The 22,236-nt window shown below is 45.3% G+C and overlaps 1 protein-coding gene across 7 annotated transcripts in view; it reads left to right on the plus strand.

Moving 5' to 3' along the window:
• The window catches only part of ptprub (protein tyrosine phosphatase receptor type Ub), a 1,172,978-nt gene that overhangs the window by 949,729 nt on the left and 201,013 nt on the right, over nucleotides 1–22,236 (plus strand). For all 7 annotated transcript variants that reach the window (XM_085962902.1, XM_085962905.1, XM_085962901.1 and 4 more), the window contains one exon: nucleotides 2,774–2,975. In XM_085962902.1, the coding sequence (XP_085819028.1) occupies nucleotides 2,774–2,975 (202 nt within the window). The remainder of the gene's footprint in view (nucleotides 1–2,773; nucleotides 2,976–22,236) is intronic.

The following is a 22,236-nucleotide window of genomic DNA, read 5'->3' on the forward strand; positions in this document are numbered from 1 at the left end:
ATGAATGGAATGCCAATCTAAGTTTATCTTCCTGATCCATTCCCGTCCCAATAACGGTGGTCCACCATTTGGCAGTATGTAGAGATATAATTTCCGTATTTTCTTGCCATTGTATTCGACAGGCACCCTTATTTTTCCTCTGGGGTATACTTTTTGCCCCGTATACGTCGTCAAGACGATGGATGTCTCTCTCAAGGGTATGTGTGAAAATAGCCGCTCATAGTCTCGTCGATTCATGACGGTTAGCGCTGATCCTGTATCCAATTCCATTTTAACTTGGGACCCTGCTATCGTGAGGGTGACCCAAATGGTTCGGTGATCCTCTTTTGCGATTACATTGTGAAGTTTGAGACAGCTTAATCTCCTGTTCTCGGATTCACTATCGCTCATCTGGTCTTCGGAACTACTGTCCGTCATCTTCTGTACTTTCTTGTACGGTTCCTTAGTAGCCTTTTTGTTGTCGCTGGTCTTCTTCCCAGACCTACAAACTCGTGCAATGTGTCCAATCTTCCCGCATTGTCTGCACATTTTGTCTTTGGACCAGCAGTCCTTCTGGTCATGTGTTGTTCTGCCGCAGCGATAACATTTTGCAAATCCCCGTGTCATTTCGTGGGTGCCGTATTCCTGTGGTTTTTGTTGAATTTCTGCAGCTCCCCTGGCTGCTGCTTCATACGATACTGCCACGCTGAAAGCCTTATCTAGCGTCAGCTCTTTTTCTGCGAGTAACTTCTTCTGTGTTCCTTCACTCAAGAGTCCACAGACAAATTTGTTCCGTAGGGTATCTGCCAGTCCTGCTCTGAACTGCCAGTGCTTTGATAGCTTGTGTAGTTCCGTAAGATACTCAGCATTGCTCTCATCTTTGTGCTGAGTTCTCCTGTGGAATTTAAATCTTTCTGCTATCAACAGCGGTGCAGGGTTTAAGTGCTCCTGTAGAACAGCTACAATTTCGTTAAAACTCTTCGCCTTTGGTTTGGCTGGAGTAATCAGATCCCGCAATAGGCTTTACGTTCTAGCGCCCATTACGTTTAGCAATATTGATGCCTTTTTCCCCTCCGCTATTTCATTTGCCTCGAAATATACCTCGACTCTTTCCACATACGTGGTCCAGTCCCCTAATGTATTATCAAAAGCAGTGATACAGCCAGTCTTCGGCATCTTGCAAATCTAAAATGGCGTCTCCCGTGCTTTGCCTTCTTCCCCGATTTAACAAAATGGCGCTTCCCGCGCTTTGTCTTCTTCCCTGCTGTTGTTAGCGCTGCTTTCCACGGTTTCCTGCGCGTTAAATATTAAGTCGTTTTCTTTTATTATCTTCCCGTCATGGAGCGGACCCTCTGGGACACTTCCCTCCCTCTTCTGAGGTCCGAACGCTGCCCAGCTTTGAAACACCAGCCGCGCCCTGTGTGCTCCACCCTCTCTCTCTCTCCTTGCTTCCCGACTCGCTGCCCGGCCCCGTTGCAGCCCAGGAAGGATCAGAGCACTACCTGCCACCAGCCCGATTAGCTGGGAAACCACGGACCGAGGAACCCAGTCTGGCTCTGGACAGTCTCTCCTGCAAGTTTTGAACTCAATGATTGACGGTCGACGCCCGTTTCTCGAGTTTCAATGGCCTATTTTTTTTTTTTTCTTCTTTCTTCTGGCTCCGACCTTCAGCAACGTCGTCGGAGCTGCTGCTGAGTTGCAGGTAAGTTCGTTTCTAACTCGTCGCCAGTGTTAAGTCCGTGAATGATTGAGACACGGACTAGCAGGAGAGAAAACAAAGAGATCTTTACTGGTGGAAGGCATAAACGAATCTAACCAACAGAGGCTCTCTAGCGCCTTTTATACAGGGGTGGTCACTGCCGGTACTGCAGTCTGAGACCAGTTATTCTCTTAAAGGTACATACACAACAACTATAACCACAAAAAAATTAAGACCTTCTAAACTTTATAAACTATGAACCTTAACTGTCAAACTATAGAGTAGTATAAACACTCCCTGGCCGTACTCACCCAATCAGCTGCTCCCTCCTGCTCGCGTCACGTTTTGAATCGTGACGTAGCTCTGGAACGCCGCCGCCGGTCTGAGATTGGTAGGAAAGCCCGCGAAAGTGAGTTTAAATACTCACTGGGTCTCCGGTCACACTGCTCCCGACACCAGCCTCTGCAAAGTAACCCCCCGAAAGTGAGTTTAAATACTCACTGGGTCTCCGGTCTCACTGCTCCCGACACCAGCCTCTGCAAAGAAAGCCCGCGAAAGTGAGTTTAAATACTCACTGGGTCTCCAGTCTCACTGCTCCCGACACCAGCCTCTGCCCAGATCAGGGTTGTGGCGGCCCCCAATTGGTTCCCTTGCTGAGATCAGTGAACTCCACACTGGATCAAATGATCCCTTTTGGTTTGTGACTTATGTTGGAAAGTCTGAATGTGGAGACATCGGGCGAGGACAACATGAGACTTGATTGTTCTGTTTATCCCACCCATCACCCTCAAGTGAAGAATTGGCAGTTGGGCAAGGTACTGATGGACTTGCAGCATCGGTGAAGCTGTATCCCCGCTCAAGTTGGTGGGGGAGAGGTGTTGCGGTAATCAATGGCCATATCTGGACACCTTTAATTTTCAAAAGTGTTCACGATGGCGAAAATTCCGCTCGAAACGTTTTGTGTACGAAGTTGGGTGCTATGAAGTGTACGTGATGTACTATCTGATGTGCATTAAACCATGTAAAGAGGTAGAACTAGGTGCGCTGTGTATTCTACGCATCCAATTGCTCAAATAATGTTCTCTGTGTTATCAGGTAAGCTACCAATGCACCGAGTCCTCCGACCCGGCAGTGATTGTGCCCGGCCTACAGAAAACACTGTCCAAACCCAGAAATGAGACCTACCATGTGTTTGCAAATTTGGAACCGGGCACCACTTATCGCTTCTCGATCAGGGCATCCACTGGCAAAGGATTTGGCCAGACGGTGCTAACTGAGATCACCACAAACATATCTGGTAAGTGGTCTAATGCAATGGCTACAGTAATTGCTTGAGATTCCCTTTGAAATAGTCTTGAACGCGTTGTGGGAAACGATGTTAGCAAGTTGTGCAATAGAACAGCCAAGGAAATTCTGAACATGTGAACGAGAAGAACGTACGGCCATCCTATTTGCACCATCGAGCCCCTCCCTCCATCACGCTATATCCTGAGAGGGGCAAAAAAAGCAACAGAGAAAAAGCCTGAGGGCAATTTAGGAAAAACTGGGGAATTTTACTCTGGCCCTCAAAGGCAATCAAGCAAATTCCAGGAGCCTGCAGTAACTGATAACACTTGTGACTCCTGGCCCAGCTACCTCCTATAACCTGAGATATATTCTAATTACAGGAACTCTCCTGAAGTCTCTAGATGTCTCTTTGTCATCAAGGATTTCAAATAGAATTACATAGAATGTACAGCACAGAAACAGGCTATTCAGCCCAACTGGTCCATGCCAGTGTTTATGCTCCACATGAGCTTCCACCCACCCCTCTTCATCTAACCCTATCAGCATAAAAAAAATGCATTGTGTTCTGATACGGTCACAAATTCTTGTTTAGTGGTTGAGTAATAAGCAGTGGGTTGAAAGATAAACCTGATTAGAAATGATTTGCGTGTTCAGTAGGAGATGCACGAAACTGAGCATGTGACTATGATTTGACATGTATTTTGTAACTCTGTAACTACCAAAAATAAAAATATAAATATACCCCATCCTTACTGTCAGGAATGACAACTATAACAAAGGGAATTGCTAAACCGAGGCAAATGCAGCTACCTTAGATACGAATTCCTGAAGCAGAGCTATTGTGCAGGACATCAGGAGAGGACAGAATCGGGTTTGGCTATGGTGTACTGTGTATGGTTAAGTACTTTTCTACCCCTCACTGTCACACTCGAAGAGTGATCTCTTGAATGAGGCACCAAAGGAACACCTCTCAGCACGAGTCAGCACCTTGACTGGAAGAGAAAAAACTGTCACATCATTACAAATGTACAGTAAAAGGTATTTACAAAGACAGTGGTCTATCAGACACTTTCACTGTAACAGTACTCCTGCTAAAATTCAATTTTAAATTACCAGGATGTTATCAGGGAATTCATGACTGATGACCAATCAAACCTTGTAACTGATAATCAATCCACAAATCTCATATAGCAGCAGTAAATATTCTTGATTGGACAGCCAACATGCGAGCGACTGCTACAATAAATTTTCTCATGCGTTCCATAATTTTACAGTTGACTTGTAACCAAAAATTTATATTCACCTGTCACCCGCTTTGAAAAGTGAGGGAAGACTGCGTTAAAGGTTTCTGTGTGAATGGTGTAGCAACTCACATCGAGGCAGAAAACTCAATGTTCACAGGTCGGACACAATCTGACAGTGGGGTAATTGTGAGAATTTTTTTCTGACGGAGGAATATAATGTGTGTTGGAACAAGTGTGATACAAACAATTGATGCCTTCTACAATTGGTAGAGTGCTGGATAATTTAAAGATGAGACTAATCTGAATCTGTGTTGTAATGAGAATCTTGCATAAAAATCAGAATAGGTGAAGGGGCTGTCATAGGCAGTGCTGCAATGTGATAAACATCTCCCCAAGTCTAAAGGGCCTGATAGGCAATCCCTGTCTCACTGCTAGCCTCCAACCTCTCTGCAACCAATACAGCCTTTCTACCTCATACAACAATGCTACTTTGGCCAGTTCTCCTGGATTCTCCTCTTGTTCTTTACACTTCAAATTCAGCATTTTAAATCTTTTCCCCTCTTCTACATCCTTATCACTGTTAAATGCTGCACAGAGAGCTGGACAGTAGCGGGGGGAGGGGCCCAATACACAATGGCCCCGGGAATCCAGACTCGTTTGTGAGTCTTGCGACCTCAGAACCGATTGCAACTGCAACTCTTGAAATGTGTGTTGCGATGGTTGATTGTTAATAGAAACACAAGTTATGTCAGGATGTATAAAAATTGCAGGAAGCTACTTTAGAAGAAACTACTATTTGTTTATTGAGAAAGACACTTTGATTTAAACTGATAATGTACAATTTAGATTTGGTATAAATGTTTGAAATAGGAGATTAAAAATTGAGTGTACAGTGAAGTTTGTTTCCCACTATTTAATTGGGAAGTACCTAAAATAATTCAACATTTTTCATGACAAGAGCAGGGATTAATATTGTGGAGAATGTTTGAGAGAAAAACATTAGAAGTGAAATTCGTAAGTTAACATCTTTACGTCAACATATTAGTAAACATTTCCAAGTCAGTCTGATTGGTTCCACTGTCCAGAAAGAAAGATGAATGTTTATTTCTGTTAAATCATAGTTTTTCCTGCTTTTTGTTGTTAATTCGGTGACGCAAATTGTGTATGTGTTTTTCTGCACTTGTGAATAAGTGCTGCATTTCTGAGATGTTACATGGGGGGGTGTGCTGGTTCAAGTAGACAACGTTTATTAATGGCAGTGATTGAAGATGGAAATACAGATAGCTGTTTTTGTGCAATTCTTTTTAATACTGTGAACTAAAGAACTACAGCACTTTATATTTGTTGGTTGTCTGGTTGCATTGTGATTAATATTCTAATTACTTATGTGGACGTACAGCACGTCAGTACCGTAAGAAAGCCGCTGCTTGTGCAGCCACTGCTATAGTGACAAAGGGATGGGCTAATATGTTGAAAACTTTAAAATTAATACAAATTGCATGAATAGATATGCCTCTTTCAGCTCACCTTGGGCTTTTGGATTGTTTGTCGATGCATAACTGTGTAACTGAGTGACGTTTCTGAAGTGTTAATGCATTATTATGTAGTTCTTTTATATCCCAGTGTTTTCTGACAAGTAATTTATTTATTAAATAGAGTTTGTACATGACGAACTAAAAGCTTTTAATTAATTCTACCGTAAACAAACTTGCAGAGTGGGCATGTAAATGCCAAATGAATTTCAATGTAGATAAGTGTGAGGTGGTGCATTTTGGTAGGAGGAATAAAGAGGCGACCTACTCTATGGAAAATAAGGGCTAGATTTTCGGGGAGCCGTCAGGCGGGGTTTCAGGTGTGGGGGGGGGGGGGGAAATCCCGAATTTGGGGGTCCCGACACCATCCCGCCCAAAACCGCGCCCCACGTAAGTTTCAGGGGTGGCGGGTACCCGCCCCGCACTGGGACCCGCCGAAACCAGGCGGGAAGGGATTAGTGCCAATTAACTGCCTGTTAACAGGCAGTTTTTAGCCTAATCCCTATTTTGAGGGGGTTTTGTGTGGGTTTCCCGACGGTTCCAAACCACGCCAGGTAGAGCAGGCGGGCTGTCGGGTTGAAGGAGTTGGAGGGGTCGCGATGTCGGCGCTCAGGTGAGTGATGGGTGCATGAGTGCAAAGGTAAGTGTGTTTGGTGTGTCTAAAGTGTGTAAAGAACTTTTACTTACCTGTACTTACCTTAGCAGCCTTTCTTCCTGTAGCCGTCGGGAGCGCAGCACTCAGCCGGAACTGAAAGCTGAACGGCTGCGATCTGTCAAAAGTGACAGCCTTCAGCTTTGAGTGCCGGTGAGAGTTCTAACTGAGTCGGTGCAGAATGACTCAGCTTAGAACTCAGAGTGTCAGTGTTTCACAGCTTCAAACAGCTGTGAGACACTGATATTTCATCTGTCAAAGAACTCTTGACAGATGAAATTTCAGTCTGTGACATCACCTGTTGCCGGGTGGCCCTTAATTGGCGTGCTGAGCCCGCTGGGCGGGCTCAACAAGGTCAATCAAGGGAAAATCGTGCGGATTGGCTGGACGTCGAAGTAGGCGGGTCAAAAACCCGAAAGGGGAAGTCCCGCCTTTTTCCCCGACAGGTTCGGCAAAATCTACCCCTAAGAGTCTAAATGGGGGAGAGGTGCAAAGGGATCTAGGGGTAGAGATTCACAAACCATTAAATGTAGGTTAAAAAAGCCATAAAAGTGCAAATAAAGCACTGGTGTTCATCTCGAGAGGAGTAGAATTCGAAAGCAGAGAAGTTATGTTAAACTTGTATAGAACCTTGTCTGATTGTCTCATGATTTGAGACGGTGGGGTGTGAATATGGCATTACTGTATATATGCTTTTAAGTGGCTGCTGTTGTTGTTGTAAAAGTTGTTATTTTAAAATTTGCTCACGGGCGAAAAGGTCACGCTCAAAGGAGTTCGTGGCCTGCTCAGTACAAAAAAAATTAGGGAACATTGATCCTTATGTGTTCAAATCAAGAATTGTTGCACTGCCTCTTCCTCCAACTCATTCTTTCCCAGTACCTTAAAACTGTGGAGCTCCTTACCTCCTTCAGTCTTTCATTCCTCTTAAAGTATTCAAGCTGTTAAAACTGACACTTGGTGCTGTCGAATTACTATTTCCTAATTAGCCTCAGGTTCTCCCACCCTTTACAATCTGGGTGGTATCTTGCACTATGGACCAAGGCCCTTTCATCTTGGTTATCCAAGCAAATTATGAAGTAAAATTAACTGGATATGAAAAAGTAATACAATCCAAGGCTTCAGGTGACTTCCTAAACCATGAGAGCCAAATTCCAGTCAAATACATTCATCACCTGCACCCTGAGATTCATTTAATGTCCATAATTCGCAGACAACTGCCAAATATTAATTGGGGAATAGTTACAATATTTTCCTTCTCCATTTTTCTGCTCTTACTCCTGAAATGTTTCTGTTAATTCATTGCACATTGTGGATTGAGTTATGTGAGATAGAACCTTGCAGGGTGCAACTTCTAGGGTTTATGACCCCCTCAGAACATGACTTTTGAAGTGCATGGCTTCATGATGAGCAAATCACTTAACTTCACTATTCCCTCTCATTATAAAAATAGAATTTTTTGTGTCTGTATGAGTATAGTATTCCAAATTGCATTCTGATTGGTTCTTGCCATGTGGTATCATCTGTCATACAGTTATCAGGACCGAAGCCAATCCAAGTATAATAGGCCTAGATTTTGCTGTAGCTGGGCATCTGACAGCATCTGTCATTAGTTAGACTTGCCTTTGCACGTTTAGGTTTTTACATTTTTTGCGTGGCAAGTTGCTGAAAGGACGAGCTGATAATGTTGCAGCAAGGGAAACTGGGCATCTGGGAACAGGGCAACCAACTGTGTATCTCCCAAACCAATCAGATTGAAGAACTGTGAAATAAACCAAGGAATGATGAAGAAGCAAGTGTAATTTAGAGTGGGTGAATTCATAAGAACATAAGACGTAGGAGCAGGAATAGGTCATTTGGCCCCTCGAGCCTGCTCCGCCATTCAATAAGATCATGGCTGATCTTGGGCTCAAAGCCACTTCCCTGCCCGCTTCCCATAATCCTTGACTCCCTTATCGTTCAAAAATCTGTCTATCTCCACCTTAATTATATTCAATGACCCAGCCTCCACAGCTCTCTGGGGAAGAGAATTCCAAAGGTTCTCGACCCTCTGAGAGAAGAAATTCCTCCTCATTTCCGACTTAAAAGGGTTTCCCTTTATTCTGAAATTATGCCCGCTAGTTCTAGATTCCCCCACAAGGGGAAACATCCTCTCTGCATCTACCCTGTCAAGCCCCTTCAGAATCTTATATCTTTCAATAAGATCCCTTCTCATTCTTCTAAACTCCAATGAATATAGGCCCAACCTGCTCAACATTTCTTCATAAGACAACCCCTTCATCTCCGGAATCAGCCTCGTGAACCTTCTCTGAACTGCCTCCAATGCAAGTATATTCTTCCTTAAATAAGGAGACCAAAACTGTACGCACTACTCCAGGTGTGGTCTCACCAACGCCCTGTACAGTTGTAACAGGACTTCCCTACTTTTATACTCCATTCCCTTTGCAATAAAGGCCAACACTCTATTTGCCTTCCTAATTACTTGCTGTACCAGCATGCTAACATTTTGTGATTCATGCAAAAAGACCCCCAGATTCTTCTGTACCTCAGCATTTTGTAATCTCTCCCCATTTAAATAATAATTTGCTTTTTTATTTTTCCTACCAAAGTGGATAACATCGCATTTTCCCACATTAAACTCCATCTGCCAGATTTTTGCCCACTCACTTAGCCTATCTATATCCCTTTGGAGATTCTTTGCGTCCTCCACACAATTTGCTTTCCAACCTATTTTGTATCCTCAGCAAATTTGGCTACATTACACTCAGTCCCTTCATCCAAGTCATTAGTATAGATTGTAAATAGTTGAGGCCCTAGCACTGATCCCTGCGGCACCCCACTAGTTACAGTTTGCCAACCTGAAAATGACCCATTTATCCTGACTCTCTAGCCCCGATTTTCTCCCAGCCGTCGGGCGGGTTTTCAGGCGGGCGAGGGCCGAAAATCGCAGAAATAGGGGGTCGCGACACCCCCCCCGCCCGACTTTCGCCCCCGTGTTTCAGCGCGACCCGAATCAGTCCTGCCCGCCGCAGGCGGGAATGGTCAGCGGGAGCCTAATGATCAATTATTGGCATGTTTAATCCTGTTTTCAAGGGCCCTTGCAATTTTCTGCCTTTCCCCACGTAAAACACGCCTGGTGGGAACACCGCTGATGAAACCTGGCGTGAACAGAGTTGGCTTGCTTGCTTTCAGCTGCAGGTCAATCAGGACTGAAGAGATTTAATCAGACAGCATTTGCAGGCTGCAGGACCTTGTTGCTGAAAGCTTGGGGCAACTTGTTGACGGCTTAGGCACAGCTGTGGAAGGTTGGAGCCTCACACACTTCTCCAGTGTGAGTTCCTGGGAAGCCCCTCTCACCACCCTAACTCAGCGCCTCCTCAACGGAGGCATCTGCCAGAAGCATGGGAAGCCTTTTGTTCCTTCCCTTCCTGGCATTAGAGGATCTCCAACAGCAGAGGAGGCTGGAGCAACTCCAGCAACAACAGCAGCAGCAGCAGGAGCGGCAGGCTGCGGCTCAGCGACCTGGGGCAGCACAGGCCAGAAGGGGCCAGCGCATGGAAGGCCGTCGGCGCAGGAGATACCCCCCAAACAGGGTCTACAGACACAGGGTCAGCTACCTCAACATGACTGAGCAGCAGTGCCAGAGGCGGCTCCGACTTTCGCGAGAGGTTGTGACTGACATCTGCGCAATGCTGCAGCAAGACTTGGAGCCCAGAGCACCAGGTCCACACTCCTTACCAGTGGCCATCAAAGTCACCGCCGCACTCAACTTTTATGCCTCAGGCTCCTTCCAGGGATCAGCAGCAGACATCAGCGGCATCTCCCAGGCGGCCGCACACACTTGCATCATGCAGGTAAGCGATGCCCTCGTGCACAATCACATCCATTTCACCAGGGATCGCGCAAGTGTGAGGGCGCGAGCGCTTGGATTAGCTCAGCTGGCAGACTTTTCAAGGGTGCAGGGCGTCATTGACTGCACACATGTGGCCCTTAGGGCACCCCACCGCAATCCAGGAGTTTTTATCAACCGCAAGGGCTTCCACACCCTTAACGTTCAGCTGGTGTGTGACCACAAGGTGGTGATTTTGCATGTTTGTGCCAGGTACCCTGGCAGCTGCCATGACTCCTTCATACTGCGCCAGTCTACTGTGCCTCCACTATTTAGGTCGCCAAGCGAACTTCAAGGATGGCTACATGGAGACAAGGGATATCCCCTGCGCTCTTGGCTAATGACGCCGTTGAGGAGACCAGCCAGCGAAGCTGAGGAGTGCTACAACTCCAGCCACATTACCACCAGATGCATTATCGAGCAAACCATCGGATTGCTGAAGATGCGCTTCAGATGCCTCGATAGATCAGGTGGAGCCCTACAGTACTCATCAGCCAGGGTCTCCAAAATCGTCGTGGTATGCTGTGTGCTTCACAACATGGCACAGCGTCGTGGCTTGCCGATTCCGCAGGACCAAGAGGCTCCTCACAGAGCCGCCTTGGATGAGGATGATGCTGAGGAGGAGGAAGACGGAAACGAGCATCCTGCAGAGGCCTGCCAACCAGCGGCACCAGTGCGCGAGAACATTGCTGGGCGGAATGCAAGGAACGCACTCATCCTGGGCAGATTTGCGTAGCCTGGTACATCAAACACTGCAGCCTCACTGCTTCTTAACTGACCATGGACAGTGGCCCATGCCTACACATTCCTACCTATTTGACCAGCTTGCTGACGTCTGCAAGTTATCCTAAGGCCTCTATGTGATATCCCCATTCGCCAAATGACAGACGCCATAACTGCAGCAGCTGCCACCAGATTTTTTATGTACAGGAAAATGATGGCATTAAAACTATTTACAAGACTTTTCACCCAAGTGACTACCCTTGTGATTATTGGTGCTTTATTTTTCTCTTACGTGTGCTCCTACGTAGTGCTACCCCTGTGGCTTCAGCAGATGTGGAGGCCCCTTGCTCACTTTCCTGCTGCGCCTGTCTCGACACCTTTGGCGGGCGTCCTCTGGGGTGGTGAGCCTGTGAGGGCTCGCCAGCAGTCTGCTGCTCCTGCGGCTGTGCAGGGCTCGAGACTCCTATCTCACTGGGGTGTGGACTCCGGCAGGCCTCTGACCGAGGGCTCTGAAGTGGCATGGAAGTGTGAGCGCGTGGAGAGGAGCCCCCACTTCCTTGAGGTGTGCCAACAACATCCCTCTCATGGGTCAGCTCCCCCTCAGCGCCTGCAAGTGGCAGGAAAGCACCTTGCTGCACATCAGGGGGGCCATGGGGACCCGTCTCAGCACTGGAAGTCCTGCTCAGAGGGACTTTCATGAAGGTCTGGTTTCGGTGCTCAGTAGATGCCCATCGCTCCTCAAGAGATGCCATTCTATTCAGAGCACTCACCATGTTTTCGACACCCTGGCGACTAAGCTCCTCCATGGCCGCAGCCCTCCTCTCCTCTGCTGCAGCCCTCCTCTCTTCGGCTGCAGCCAACATTGCCACGGAGGTAGCCATCCTTTCCGTGGTGATGCTTTGATGTGCCAATGACTCCAATAAGGCTCTGCTCATGCTCGCCATGGACTCCTCCATTCGCTCCACATTCGCAGCGACCCTGGAGATAAAACCTCCTAGAGACTCCTGCATCTGTGCATGGAGATTCATCACGTCCTCTCTCGCGGATGGACCCAGAGGCATAGGGTTGACATGCAGCTGAGCTGAGCTGGCAGAGCCCTGCGCCTTCCGACGAGGACTGTCCCTGTCTCCACAATCTGCTGATGCTCACTTGTGAACTGTGATACACCAGGTGACAACTCTACTCTATGTCCCGAAGGTCCCAGCGAGGTGTGAGTGTCTGCGCTGGTGCTGGGTGCGCTTACTTCTGCTGACTCTGCGCCCTCAGAGGCTGGAGCTTCCTCTGAGGAGTCTGGCTGCAAAGCCTCTTCCTCCTCGGCAGTGGCGACAGGGGCTCCGGATGGTTCTGTGGGGGAGTAAAGGAAAGAGTTAGAGATGTGATGGCAAGGCTACTTGCACATTGGATTTGGCAGATGCTCATAAGTCCAAATGATGTGGCTTCAGAATCATATCAGCAACTCATGCTATGTCAATGAGAGAGATAGGGAACTATTCTGTCACCAGCTTGCGGGCTTGCTCCTGTCTCTCCTGCCCCAGCATCCACAGGCACGTCAGCCCCAGCAATCTTGATCGCAGCTTCCTCCCAGGGGCTCAGGTGGGCGACTGAGGGTGGTCCTCCTCCAGTCCTCGCACGCTCTCGTCTATTGTGAGCTCTCTTTTCCTGCAATGAGAGGGACAAGTGGAGTTTGAGTGAGAGTGCAGGAGTGAGTGTAGAGATTGCATAACATAGATGCTTAGAAGGAGACAAAGATGTTGTGAGGCTGCAAGACCAAGGGCCCTCCCTGTGTGTTGTCAGTTGTGTTCCAAGCATCAGAGTGAGAAGCAGTGCGAGGGCTGGATGGTGGAATAGTTATGTGAATGTGAGCAAAGAGAGATAGGGAATGGGTAAGGGTGCATGGATGTGACTGTGAAGTGGGATGTGGAGGAAGAGATTGCTGAAGCTGAGTGCTGTTGGGGAAAGGCAATGGGGACCAGGTTGAGGGTGATGGAAACTTCGTACTTACTTTCCCTGTGCGGTGAAGGTCATGGAAGCGCTTCCTGCACAGCATCCAGGTGCGACGGGTGACTTCCAGAGAGTTTACCTCTGCAGCCACCTCCATCCAGGCAGCCCTGGTCTCTTTGGGAGGCCTCTTCCTCCCTGAGCGAGGGTAGAGGACCTCCCAGTGGGTCCTTACCCCATCCACCAAGGTCTGCAGTGACGTCTCGTTGAATTTGGCAGCAGCTCGGCCTCTGCCGCTGGCAGCAGCTGGTGCAGGCTCCTCTGCCATTGTGCAAGAGTGGTTGAGAAGCCTGCAGAGGTGGAGAAGCTTGTTGGACACTTTAAAAGCACCACGAATGATGACATCATACTGTGGGGCTTTCTGACTGGAAATGGACAATTAGCAAGGCTGCCCACATGCTGGAACTTAATTGGCCACTTGAGGGAAAATTGCGTGCCGCTGGCTGACCCATTTTTTTTCAGGTCGGAACCCCACATTCGGGGAACCCGAAAATTTCCTGCACGATCCAGAAAATCGGGCCCTCTGTTTTCTGTTAGTTAGCCAATCCTCTATCCATGCTAATATATTACCCCCAACCCTGTGAGCTCTTATCTTGTGTAGTAACCTTTTATGTGGCACCTTATCGAATGCCTTCTGGAAATCCAAATGCACGACATCTACTGGTTCCCCTTTATCCACCCTGCTCGATACATCCTCAAAGAACTCCAGCAAATTTGCCAAACATGATTTCCCTTTCATAAAACCATGCTGACTCTGCTTGACTATATTATGATTTTCTAAATGTCCTGTTATTACTTCCTTAATGATGGACTCCAGCATTTGCCCAATGACAGATGTTAGGCTAACTGGTCGATAGTTGCCTGCTTTCTGTCTCCCTCCTTTCTTAAATAGGGGTGTTAAATTTGCGGTTTTCCAGTCCACTGGGACCTCTCCAGAATCCAGGGAATGTTGGTAGATTACAACCAATGCATCCAGTATCTCTGCAGCCACCTCTTTTAAGACTCTGGGATGCAGGCCATTGGGTCCAGGGGATTTGTACACCTTTAGTCCCATTAGTTAGTCTAGTACTTTCTCTCTAGTGATAGTGATTGTTTAAATTCCCCCCCCCCACCCCAATAGCCCCTTGATTATCTATTATTGGGTTGCTTTTAGTGTCTTCTACCATCTCTCTCCACATATCAAATTAGGTACAGACAGAGAAATAAAGAGAGGGAAAGAAAGATTGGATTAAGAGAGAGAATAAAGAGATGGAAAGGAAAAGTAAAAAAAAAAAAAAATTTTTGAATTTTAAGTTTTTATAATCTCCAACAACAATTAAAACCTGAAGGAATGAGACTCCACACTTGTAATAGTTAATTTTCAATGCCAGAGAGGTTGATTGGCAGTAATTAACATTTATCATATCTTTAAAAGGGTACTTAGACTTGAAATGACAAGACTTAACTTTCTGTGGTGAGTTTAGTTTGATTCTACCGCGCAAATACAGCAACTTCACGCCATTCAATGCATTTCAATGGTGAGGCAGACAGCAAGATGCTGTTCTCGCGAAGCTAATGGTGGAGTGGCTCAACTCGGACAGCAACTTTTGGATTGCCCCGTTTAACTGCGCATCTGCCCCTCGCCTGAAACTGCTGTACCATTTGCGCATAAATAACGGTGAGCACCCTTAGCTTCACCATTATTTTGACAGCAAATTTTGGTCCATTACCTTCGCCAAGAAACACAGGAAGCATCTTTCGTTATACTTATACATCAAAATGTGAAAATTGAAGCAAGTTGAAATGGCTCGACCCATTTAACTGAAGTTTAACAAAGTAAGTGTTAAACAATTTAAAAATTCACATTTTAAAAGAAATTGTAACTAAGTTGAAGTCTGGGGCTCGGTTAATGAACAAGAGGGGTAGCTGCTGAGATCTAAACAATTCCAATTCTTTAAAAAAAAATGTGTGCAGTACCAACACCATGAAGATCAAAAGCAAAATACTGCGGATGCTGAAAATCTGAAATAAAAACAGAAAATGCTGGAAACACTCCGCAGCAATGTTCTCCTTAAGCAGCGTGCGTGCGCGGCTGGGCAGCAATTGGGAAGGTACTGCGCAGGCCGCTCACAAGCCGTTGGGCGCTCAGCAAATTTAAAGGTACCGTGCACAAATAAAAATTTAGAGGGAACATTGCTCAGCAGGTCATCAACCTGAAACATTAACCCTATAGGTCTCTCTCCACAGATGCTGCGTGAGCTGCTGAGTGTTTTCAAACTTTTTCTGTTTTTATACCATGGAGATAACTAGTTTTGTCTAAATTTATCCCTCTCAGCTTGTTCTATAAGCAGTGGTGCTGAATTTCCCACTCAATCACAGTTTTTCTGGAGTTTCATCGCCTCTTCTGCCAAGTTACAGCAGACATGTGAGAAAATCCCATGGAAAGTCACCCCTAGTCATACAAAAAGAGAAGACTTAGAGGTGACCTGATAGAGGTCTTTAAAATTATGAATGGGTTGGACAGGGTAGATGTGGAGAGAATGTTTCCACTTGTGGGAGAATCCAAAACTAGGGGCCACAAGGTAGTTACTAATAAATCCAATAGGGAAATAAACAGAAATTTCTTTACTCAGAGAGTGGTTAGAATGTGGAACTTGCTATCACAGGAAGTGGTTGAGACAAATAGCTTAGATGCTTTCAAAAGGAAACTTGACAAGTACAGGAGAGAAAAAGGAATAGAAAGCTATGCTGAAAGGCAGGGATGAGGTAGATAGAATGGGAGGAGACTCGTGGGGTATAAACACCAGCACAGACTAGCCGGGCCGAAAGGCCTGTTTTTGAGCTGTATGTTCGATGTCATTGTTGTGGAACGAATCTGCGATTTGAATATTCTGTCTCAAAATGTTTCTTTAAACCAGGAGATCAATCATGGATTTCTTAACAAACTCCTGCTCATGTTGAACTTGTGTTCCATGCTTCATGTTACACATCAGGTAATGTAATACGACAGTAATAGGACAAGTAGCATATGGGATATTTACTCTACTTCATTCTCTTATGAAGGATGAGCTAGCACCATCTGTTATAAGGAATATTAGAATTTAGAAGAAGGAGCACAGATTTGTCCTACTCAGAATTTTAATATAAAATGTTTAGTAGTGTGACTGAGTGCCACTGTGGATTGACATACTCTCCAAATGCCTCCAGGACCTGACTTCAAATCCAACTCCAGCTGATCGGAAGTCTCCTCTTTCTCCTGGCTGAAAGTTTCAACCTACTTTCCTTATGGGCATCATCCCACAGTGCAAAACATACCCCGAATTCAGCACCAACGTTGCATTCTCAAGCATACGATCTGCAGGCTTTTGAAAGCTCAGTGTGGCATCACCTAATCCTTATTCCCTTCTTTCCCTGATCATCTCTCTCTCACTCCTCTCAAGCTGTGTCGTTTCCTGCACTGTCGTGTTTGGCCCTACACCAGTAAGGATAGGATGGTTGGTGCAGGAACTGGAGCTGTACTAGACTCTGAAACTGAGATAGGTAGAGATCTTACTGAGAAATAATGCGTTGTTTGATTTTTGAGAGGCAAGGTTATTCCAAACTGTTGTTAATGACCGTCCACAATAAAAGGAACATTGTTAGCAGAAATATAATTAAATATCATTAAATGACCATTTAAAGACCCTAACTTGATCACTTTTTTTAAGTCAGCAGATTAAACCAAAGCTGCAAAAATAAAAATAAAACTGAATTATGAAGACATTAAATGTTGCATCTGGTGGATTTTGTGAATAGTCATTGCTTTTGTGCTTGGAAATTGAAACCAAGATTTATTAACTGGTAATGGCATGCATAATGTTCCTGCAGAGGTGAGAATGATGATTGTGCCATGCAGTCAGCAATCTTAAGAGGTGTTGAGGTGAAAATAATGAAGTACTTCAGAGCATCAGAACATCATATTTATTACAATGCATAACTCCCAATGTTGCATTGCTATTGGTATGAATAATATTTACTGTAATTTAGAAAATAGTTGCTAGTGTGAGTTTTTCTTCCTTCATCTAGAAATGTGCTTTCTCCTTCGCTTTTCTCCTGGATTGACAAATAAGTCTGTCACCTAGCAATGGGCATACCTAGCGTCCAATGGATCATTTTGGATTACATTTATTTTTCCAATTTGAGTTTATTCATTTCTACCCAAGGGTGTGAGTGGGGATGGCGGGGGGGGGGACTTTTTAAAAAGACCAATCCAAATAAACGCAACAGGGAGATCTTTTGGGTACACCAGATGTAGCAAAATCGTAACTTAGTCACGATGCCCAGGAGTACCTCCACTGCAGCTTGGTTATGGCTCCCATCCACATCAGTCTTACTCCTGATGCCTACACTGCTTTAATTATTTTACAGGGAGAGATTACTTTAACACTGTTACATTATATGCCTCATTCTTTTCAGCAGTGATTTAAAACTGTTTAGGAAGTTTGAAACTTGCACTTGATGTATTTCTACAGTGAGAACCCTCTTGAGGCTTGCGTGAAATAAAACCTGCCCATGGCTTCACAGTTCTGTTATGTTTACCGGCCTTGAACTGCCACTCTAAATGTGCACAAAGTGCCAGTGCGAGTGGGCGTAGTCTATAGGCCTCCGAACAGTTGCAACTCTGTTGGACGGAGTATTAATCAGGAAATAGTTGAGGCTTGTAATAAGGGAACAGCTATAATTATGGGGGATTTTAACTATCATATTCACTGGACAAATCAAACTGGGCAGAGCAGCCTTGAGGATGAGTTCATTGAATGTATTAGGGATGGGTTTCTTAAGCAGTATGTAACTGAACCGACCAGGGGGCAAGCAACCTTAGATTTGGTCCTGTGTAATGAGACAGGATTAATTAAAAATGTCCTAGTAAAGGATCCCCTTGGAATGAGTGACCATAACATGGTTGAATTCCATATTCAAGTAGAGGGTGAGAAGGTTGGATCTCAAACAAGCGTGCTGAGCTTGAATAAAGGAGACTATGAAGGTATGAGAGCGGAATTGATTAGAGTGGACTGGGAAAATAGATTAAAGGGTAAGACGGTACATGATCAGTGGTGTACATTTAAGGAGTTATTTTACAACTTCCAAAAAAAATATATTCCACTGAGGAAAAAAGGGTGTAAAAGAAAAGATAGCCATCCGTGGCTAAGTAAAGTAATTAAGGATAGTATCCGACTAAAAACAAGGGCATATAAGGTAGCCAAATCTAGTGGGAAGATAGAAGATTGGGAAGTCTTTAAAGGACAGCAAAAAATAACTAAAAGATTGATTAAGAAAGGGAAGATAGATTATGAAAGTAAATTAGCAAAAAATATAAAAACGGATAGCAAAAGTTTCTATAGTTATATAAAAAGCAAAAGGGTGGCTAAAGTAAATGTTGGTCCCTTAGAGGATGAGACTGGGAAATTAATGGTGGGAAACATGGAGATGGCAATATCGCTGAACAAATATTTTGTATCAGTCTTTACGGTAGAGGACACTAAGAATATCCCAACACTGGACAAACAGGGGGCTCAAGGGGGGGGAGGAGCTAAATACGATTAAAATCACTAAGGAAGTGGTACTTGGTAAAATAATGGGACTTAAGCCGGATAAATCACCTGGACCTGATGGCTTACATCCTAGGGTCTTGAGGGAAGTGGCGGTAGGGATTGTGGATGCATTGGTAATAATTTTCCAAAACTCCCTGGACTCAGCAAAGGTCCTGGCAGATTGGAAAACTGCTAATGTAACACCCTTATTTAAAAAGGGTAGTAGGCAGAAGGCTGGAAACTATAGACCTGTTAGCCTAACATCTGTGGTTGGTAAAATGTTAGAGTCCATTATTAAGGAGACAGTAACGGGACATGTGGATAAACATAATTTAATAGGACAAACTCAGCATGGTTTCATGAAGGGGAAGTCATGTTTGACAAATTTGCTTGAGTTCTTTGAGGAAGTAACATACAGGGTGGATAAAGGAGAACCAGTGGACGTAGTGTATTTAGACTTCCAAAAGGCATTTGACAAGGTGCCACACAAAAGATTATTGCTCAAGATAAAAAATCACGGGATTGGGGGTAATATTCTGGCATGGGTGGAGAATTGGCTCTCTAACAGAAAGCAGAGAGTTGGGATAAATGGTTCATTCTCAGACTGGCAATCAGTAACTAGTGGTGTTCCGCAGGGGTCAGTGCTGGGTCCCCAACTCTTTACAATCTATATTAACGATTTGGAGGAGGGGACCGAGTGTAACATATCAAAGTTTGCAGATGATACAAAGATGGGAGGGAAAGTAGTGAGTGAGGAGGACATAAAAAACCTGCAAAGTGACATAGACAGGCTAAGTAAGTGGGCAGAGATTTGGCAGATGGAATACAATACTGGAAAGTGTGAGGTTATGCACTTTGGCAGGAAAAATCATAGAGCAAGTTATTATCTTAATGGCAAGAAACTGGAAAGTACTGTAGTACAAAGGGATCTGGGGGTCCTGGTGCACGAAACTCAAAAAGTTAGTATGCAGGTGCAGCAAGTGGTCAAGAAGGCCAATGGAATGTTGGCTTTTATTGCTAGGGGGATAGAATATAAAAACAGGGAGGTATTGCTGCAGTTGTACAAGGTATTGGTGAGACCGCACCTGGAATACTGCATACAGTTTTGGTGTCCATACTTAAGAAAAGACATACTTGCTCTCGAGTCAGTACAAAGAAGGTTCACTCGGTTAATCCCAGGGATGAGGGGGTGGTCATATGAGGAGAGGTTGAGTAGATTGGGACTCTACTCATTGGAGTTCAGAAGAATGAGAGGCGATCTTATTGAAACATATAAGATTGTGAAGGGGCTTGATCGGGTGGATGCGGTGAGGATGTTCCCAATGATGGGTGAAACTAGAACTAGGGGGCATAATCTTAAAATAAGGGGCTGCTCTTTCAAAACTGAGATGAGGAGAAACTTCTTCACTCAGAGGGTGGTAGGTTTGTGGAATTTGCTGCCCCAGAAAGCTGTGGAAGCTATATCATTAAATAAATTTAAAACAGAAATAGATAGTTTCCTAGAAGTAAAGGGAATTAAGGGTTATGGGGAGCGGGCAGGAAATTGGACATGAGTCTAGGTTCGGAATGGTCATGGCCCTGTGGGTAGTGGAGCAGGCCCAGGGGCCGTGTAGCCTGGTTCTGTTCCTACTTCTTGTGTTCTAATTCTGTGTTAGATTTCAGGAGATGGTTTTAATCCTGTTCCTGGCTGGGGTGGAGATCGCCTTTACAGCAGGTAAGTACTGTAGAAAATATAGGGACAGAGTGATCTCCTGGAAGAGTTTCGATCGCCTAGATGGGTCGGAGAGGAATTTCCCAGATTTTTTCTCCCAAATTGGCCATTGGGTTTTTTATCTGGTTTTTTGCCTCTCCCGGGAGATCACATGGGTTCGGGTGGGATGGAGAGTGATAGAAGATTTGAGGTTAGGATCAGATCAGCCATGATCTTATTGAATGGTGGAGCAGGCTCGACGGGCCGATTGGCCTACTCCTGCTCCTATTTCTTATGTTCTTATGTTCAAGCACCGATGAAATGTGTGAGGATTTATCAGTCGGGCAGCTTGACTTTTGGTGTTTCAGCTCAAATGTGCTCCGAGTTCAAATTCACCCCTATATGTGGCCCCGAGGCTCTGTGGTATGCTGGGACACCAGTCTACTAGATCCTTGTGTTATATGCTCCATCTCAGTGGGGAAAGAGGAGGAATGGAGAAAGAATTGGGGAGACCGTCAGCCAATATAAGACAGCAGCAGTGCTGAAGTCAGAACCTCCTTTGACTGGAAGCAAGAGCATAGGAAGGAACATAGGAACAGGAGTAGGCCATTCAGCCCGTCGAGCCTGTTCGCCATTCAGTTAGATCATTGCTGATCTGTATCTTAACTCCAAAAATTCATCTTGGTTCCGTAACCCTTAATACTCTTGCCTAACAAAAATCTATCAATCTCAGTTTTGAAATTTTCAATTGACCCCCAGCCTCAAAAGCTTTTTAGGGGAGAGTTCCAGATTTCCACTACCCTTTGTGTGAAGAAGTGCTTTCTGACATCACCCCTGAACAACCTAGCTCTAATTTTAAGGTTATGTCTCCTTATTCTGGACTCTCCCACCAGAGGAAATAATTTTTCTCTATCTACCCTGTCAAATCCTTTAGATCTAAGAGAAAGGAGATAGGAAACAACACAGCAATGAGCATCACAACCATGCCTGATCCTGTCCCAAACCAAAATCCGCACATCTGCACGTTCCAATGGGTATCACTGGATCACAATCGGGAGCAGGATCCCACCTGGAGTATATTTTTTTCCTTTCTAGCTCTGGGATGTTGAGACCAATTGTTCTGCTGCCTCTGCTAAAAAGAGTTGCCTCAACACAGACCAGGAATGCAACCTTCCAGATCTGTGTGGCTCAGTTATACACTGACATCACCAAATGAGCCATTTGGGGAGCTCAGCACTGACTATCCAAATGGCAGTGTGCTCCTCCCTGGTGACACAATCCACCAGCTGAGAATATTGACACATCCATTGCACATATGAGTGAACCCAGTCTTTGCACAATTTGAAGACAACTGGTTCACCATATGCCATGAAGCCAGTGAAACAACAACAACCTGTATTTATATAGCGCCTTTAACATAGTAAAAAGTCCAAAGGCGCTGCACGGGAGTATTTTAAGACAACAAATTTGACACTGAACCACATAAGGATAAATTAGGGCAGATGACCAAAAGCTTGGTCAAAGAGGTAGGTTTTAAGGAGCGTCTTAAAGGAGGAGAGAGAGGTAGCGAGGCAGAGAGGTTTAGGCAGGGAATTCCAGAGCTTAGGGCCGAGGCAACAGAAGACACGGCCACCAAAGGTTGAGCGATTATAATCAGGGATGCTCAAGAGGGCAGAATTAGAGGAGCACAGATATCTCGGGGGGTTTGTGGGACTGAAGGAGATTACAGAGATAGGGAGGGGCGAGGCCATGGAGGGATTTGAAAACAAGGATGAGAATTTTGAAATCGAGGCACTGCTTAACCGGGAGCCAATGTAGGTCAGCGAGCACAGGGGTGATGGGCGAACGGGACTTGGTGCGAGTTAGGACACGGGCAGCTGAGTTTTGGATGACCTCAAGTTTACATAGGGTGGAATGTGGGAGGCCAGCCAGGAGTGCGCTGGAATAGTGAAGTCTAGAGGTAACAAAGGCATGGATGAGGGTTTCAGCAGCGAATG

The sequence above is a fragment of the Somniosus microcephalus genome, chromosome 20 (assembly GCF_052327205.1).
Source record: "Somniosus microcephalus isolate GS21.2 chromosome 20, FLI_Smic_1.0, whole genome shotgun sequence".
NCBI lineage: Eukaryota > Metazoa > Chordata > Chondrichthyes > Squaliformes > Somniosidae > Somniosus > Somniosus microcephalus.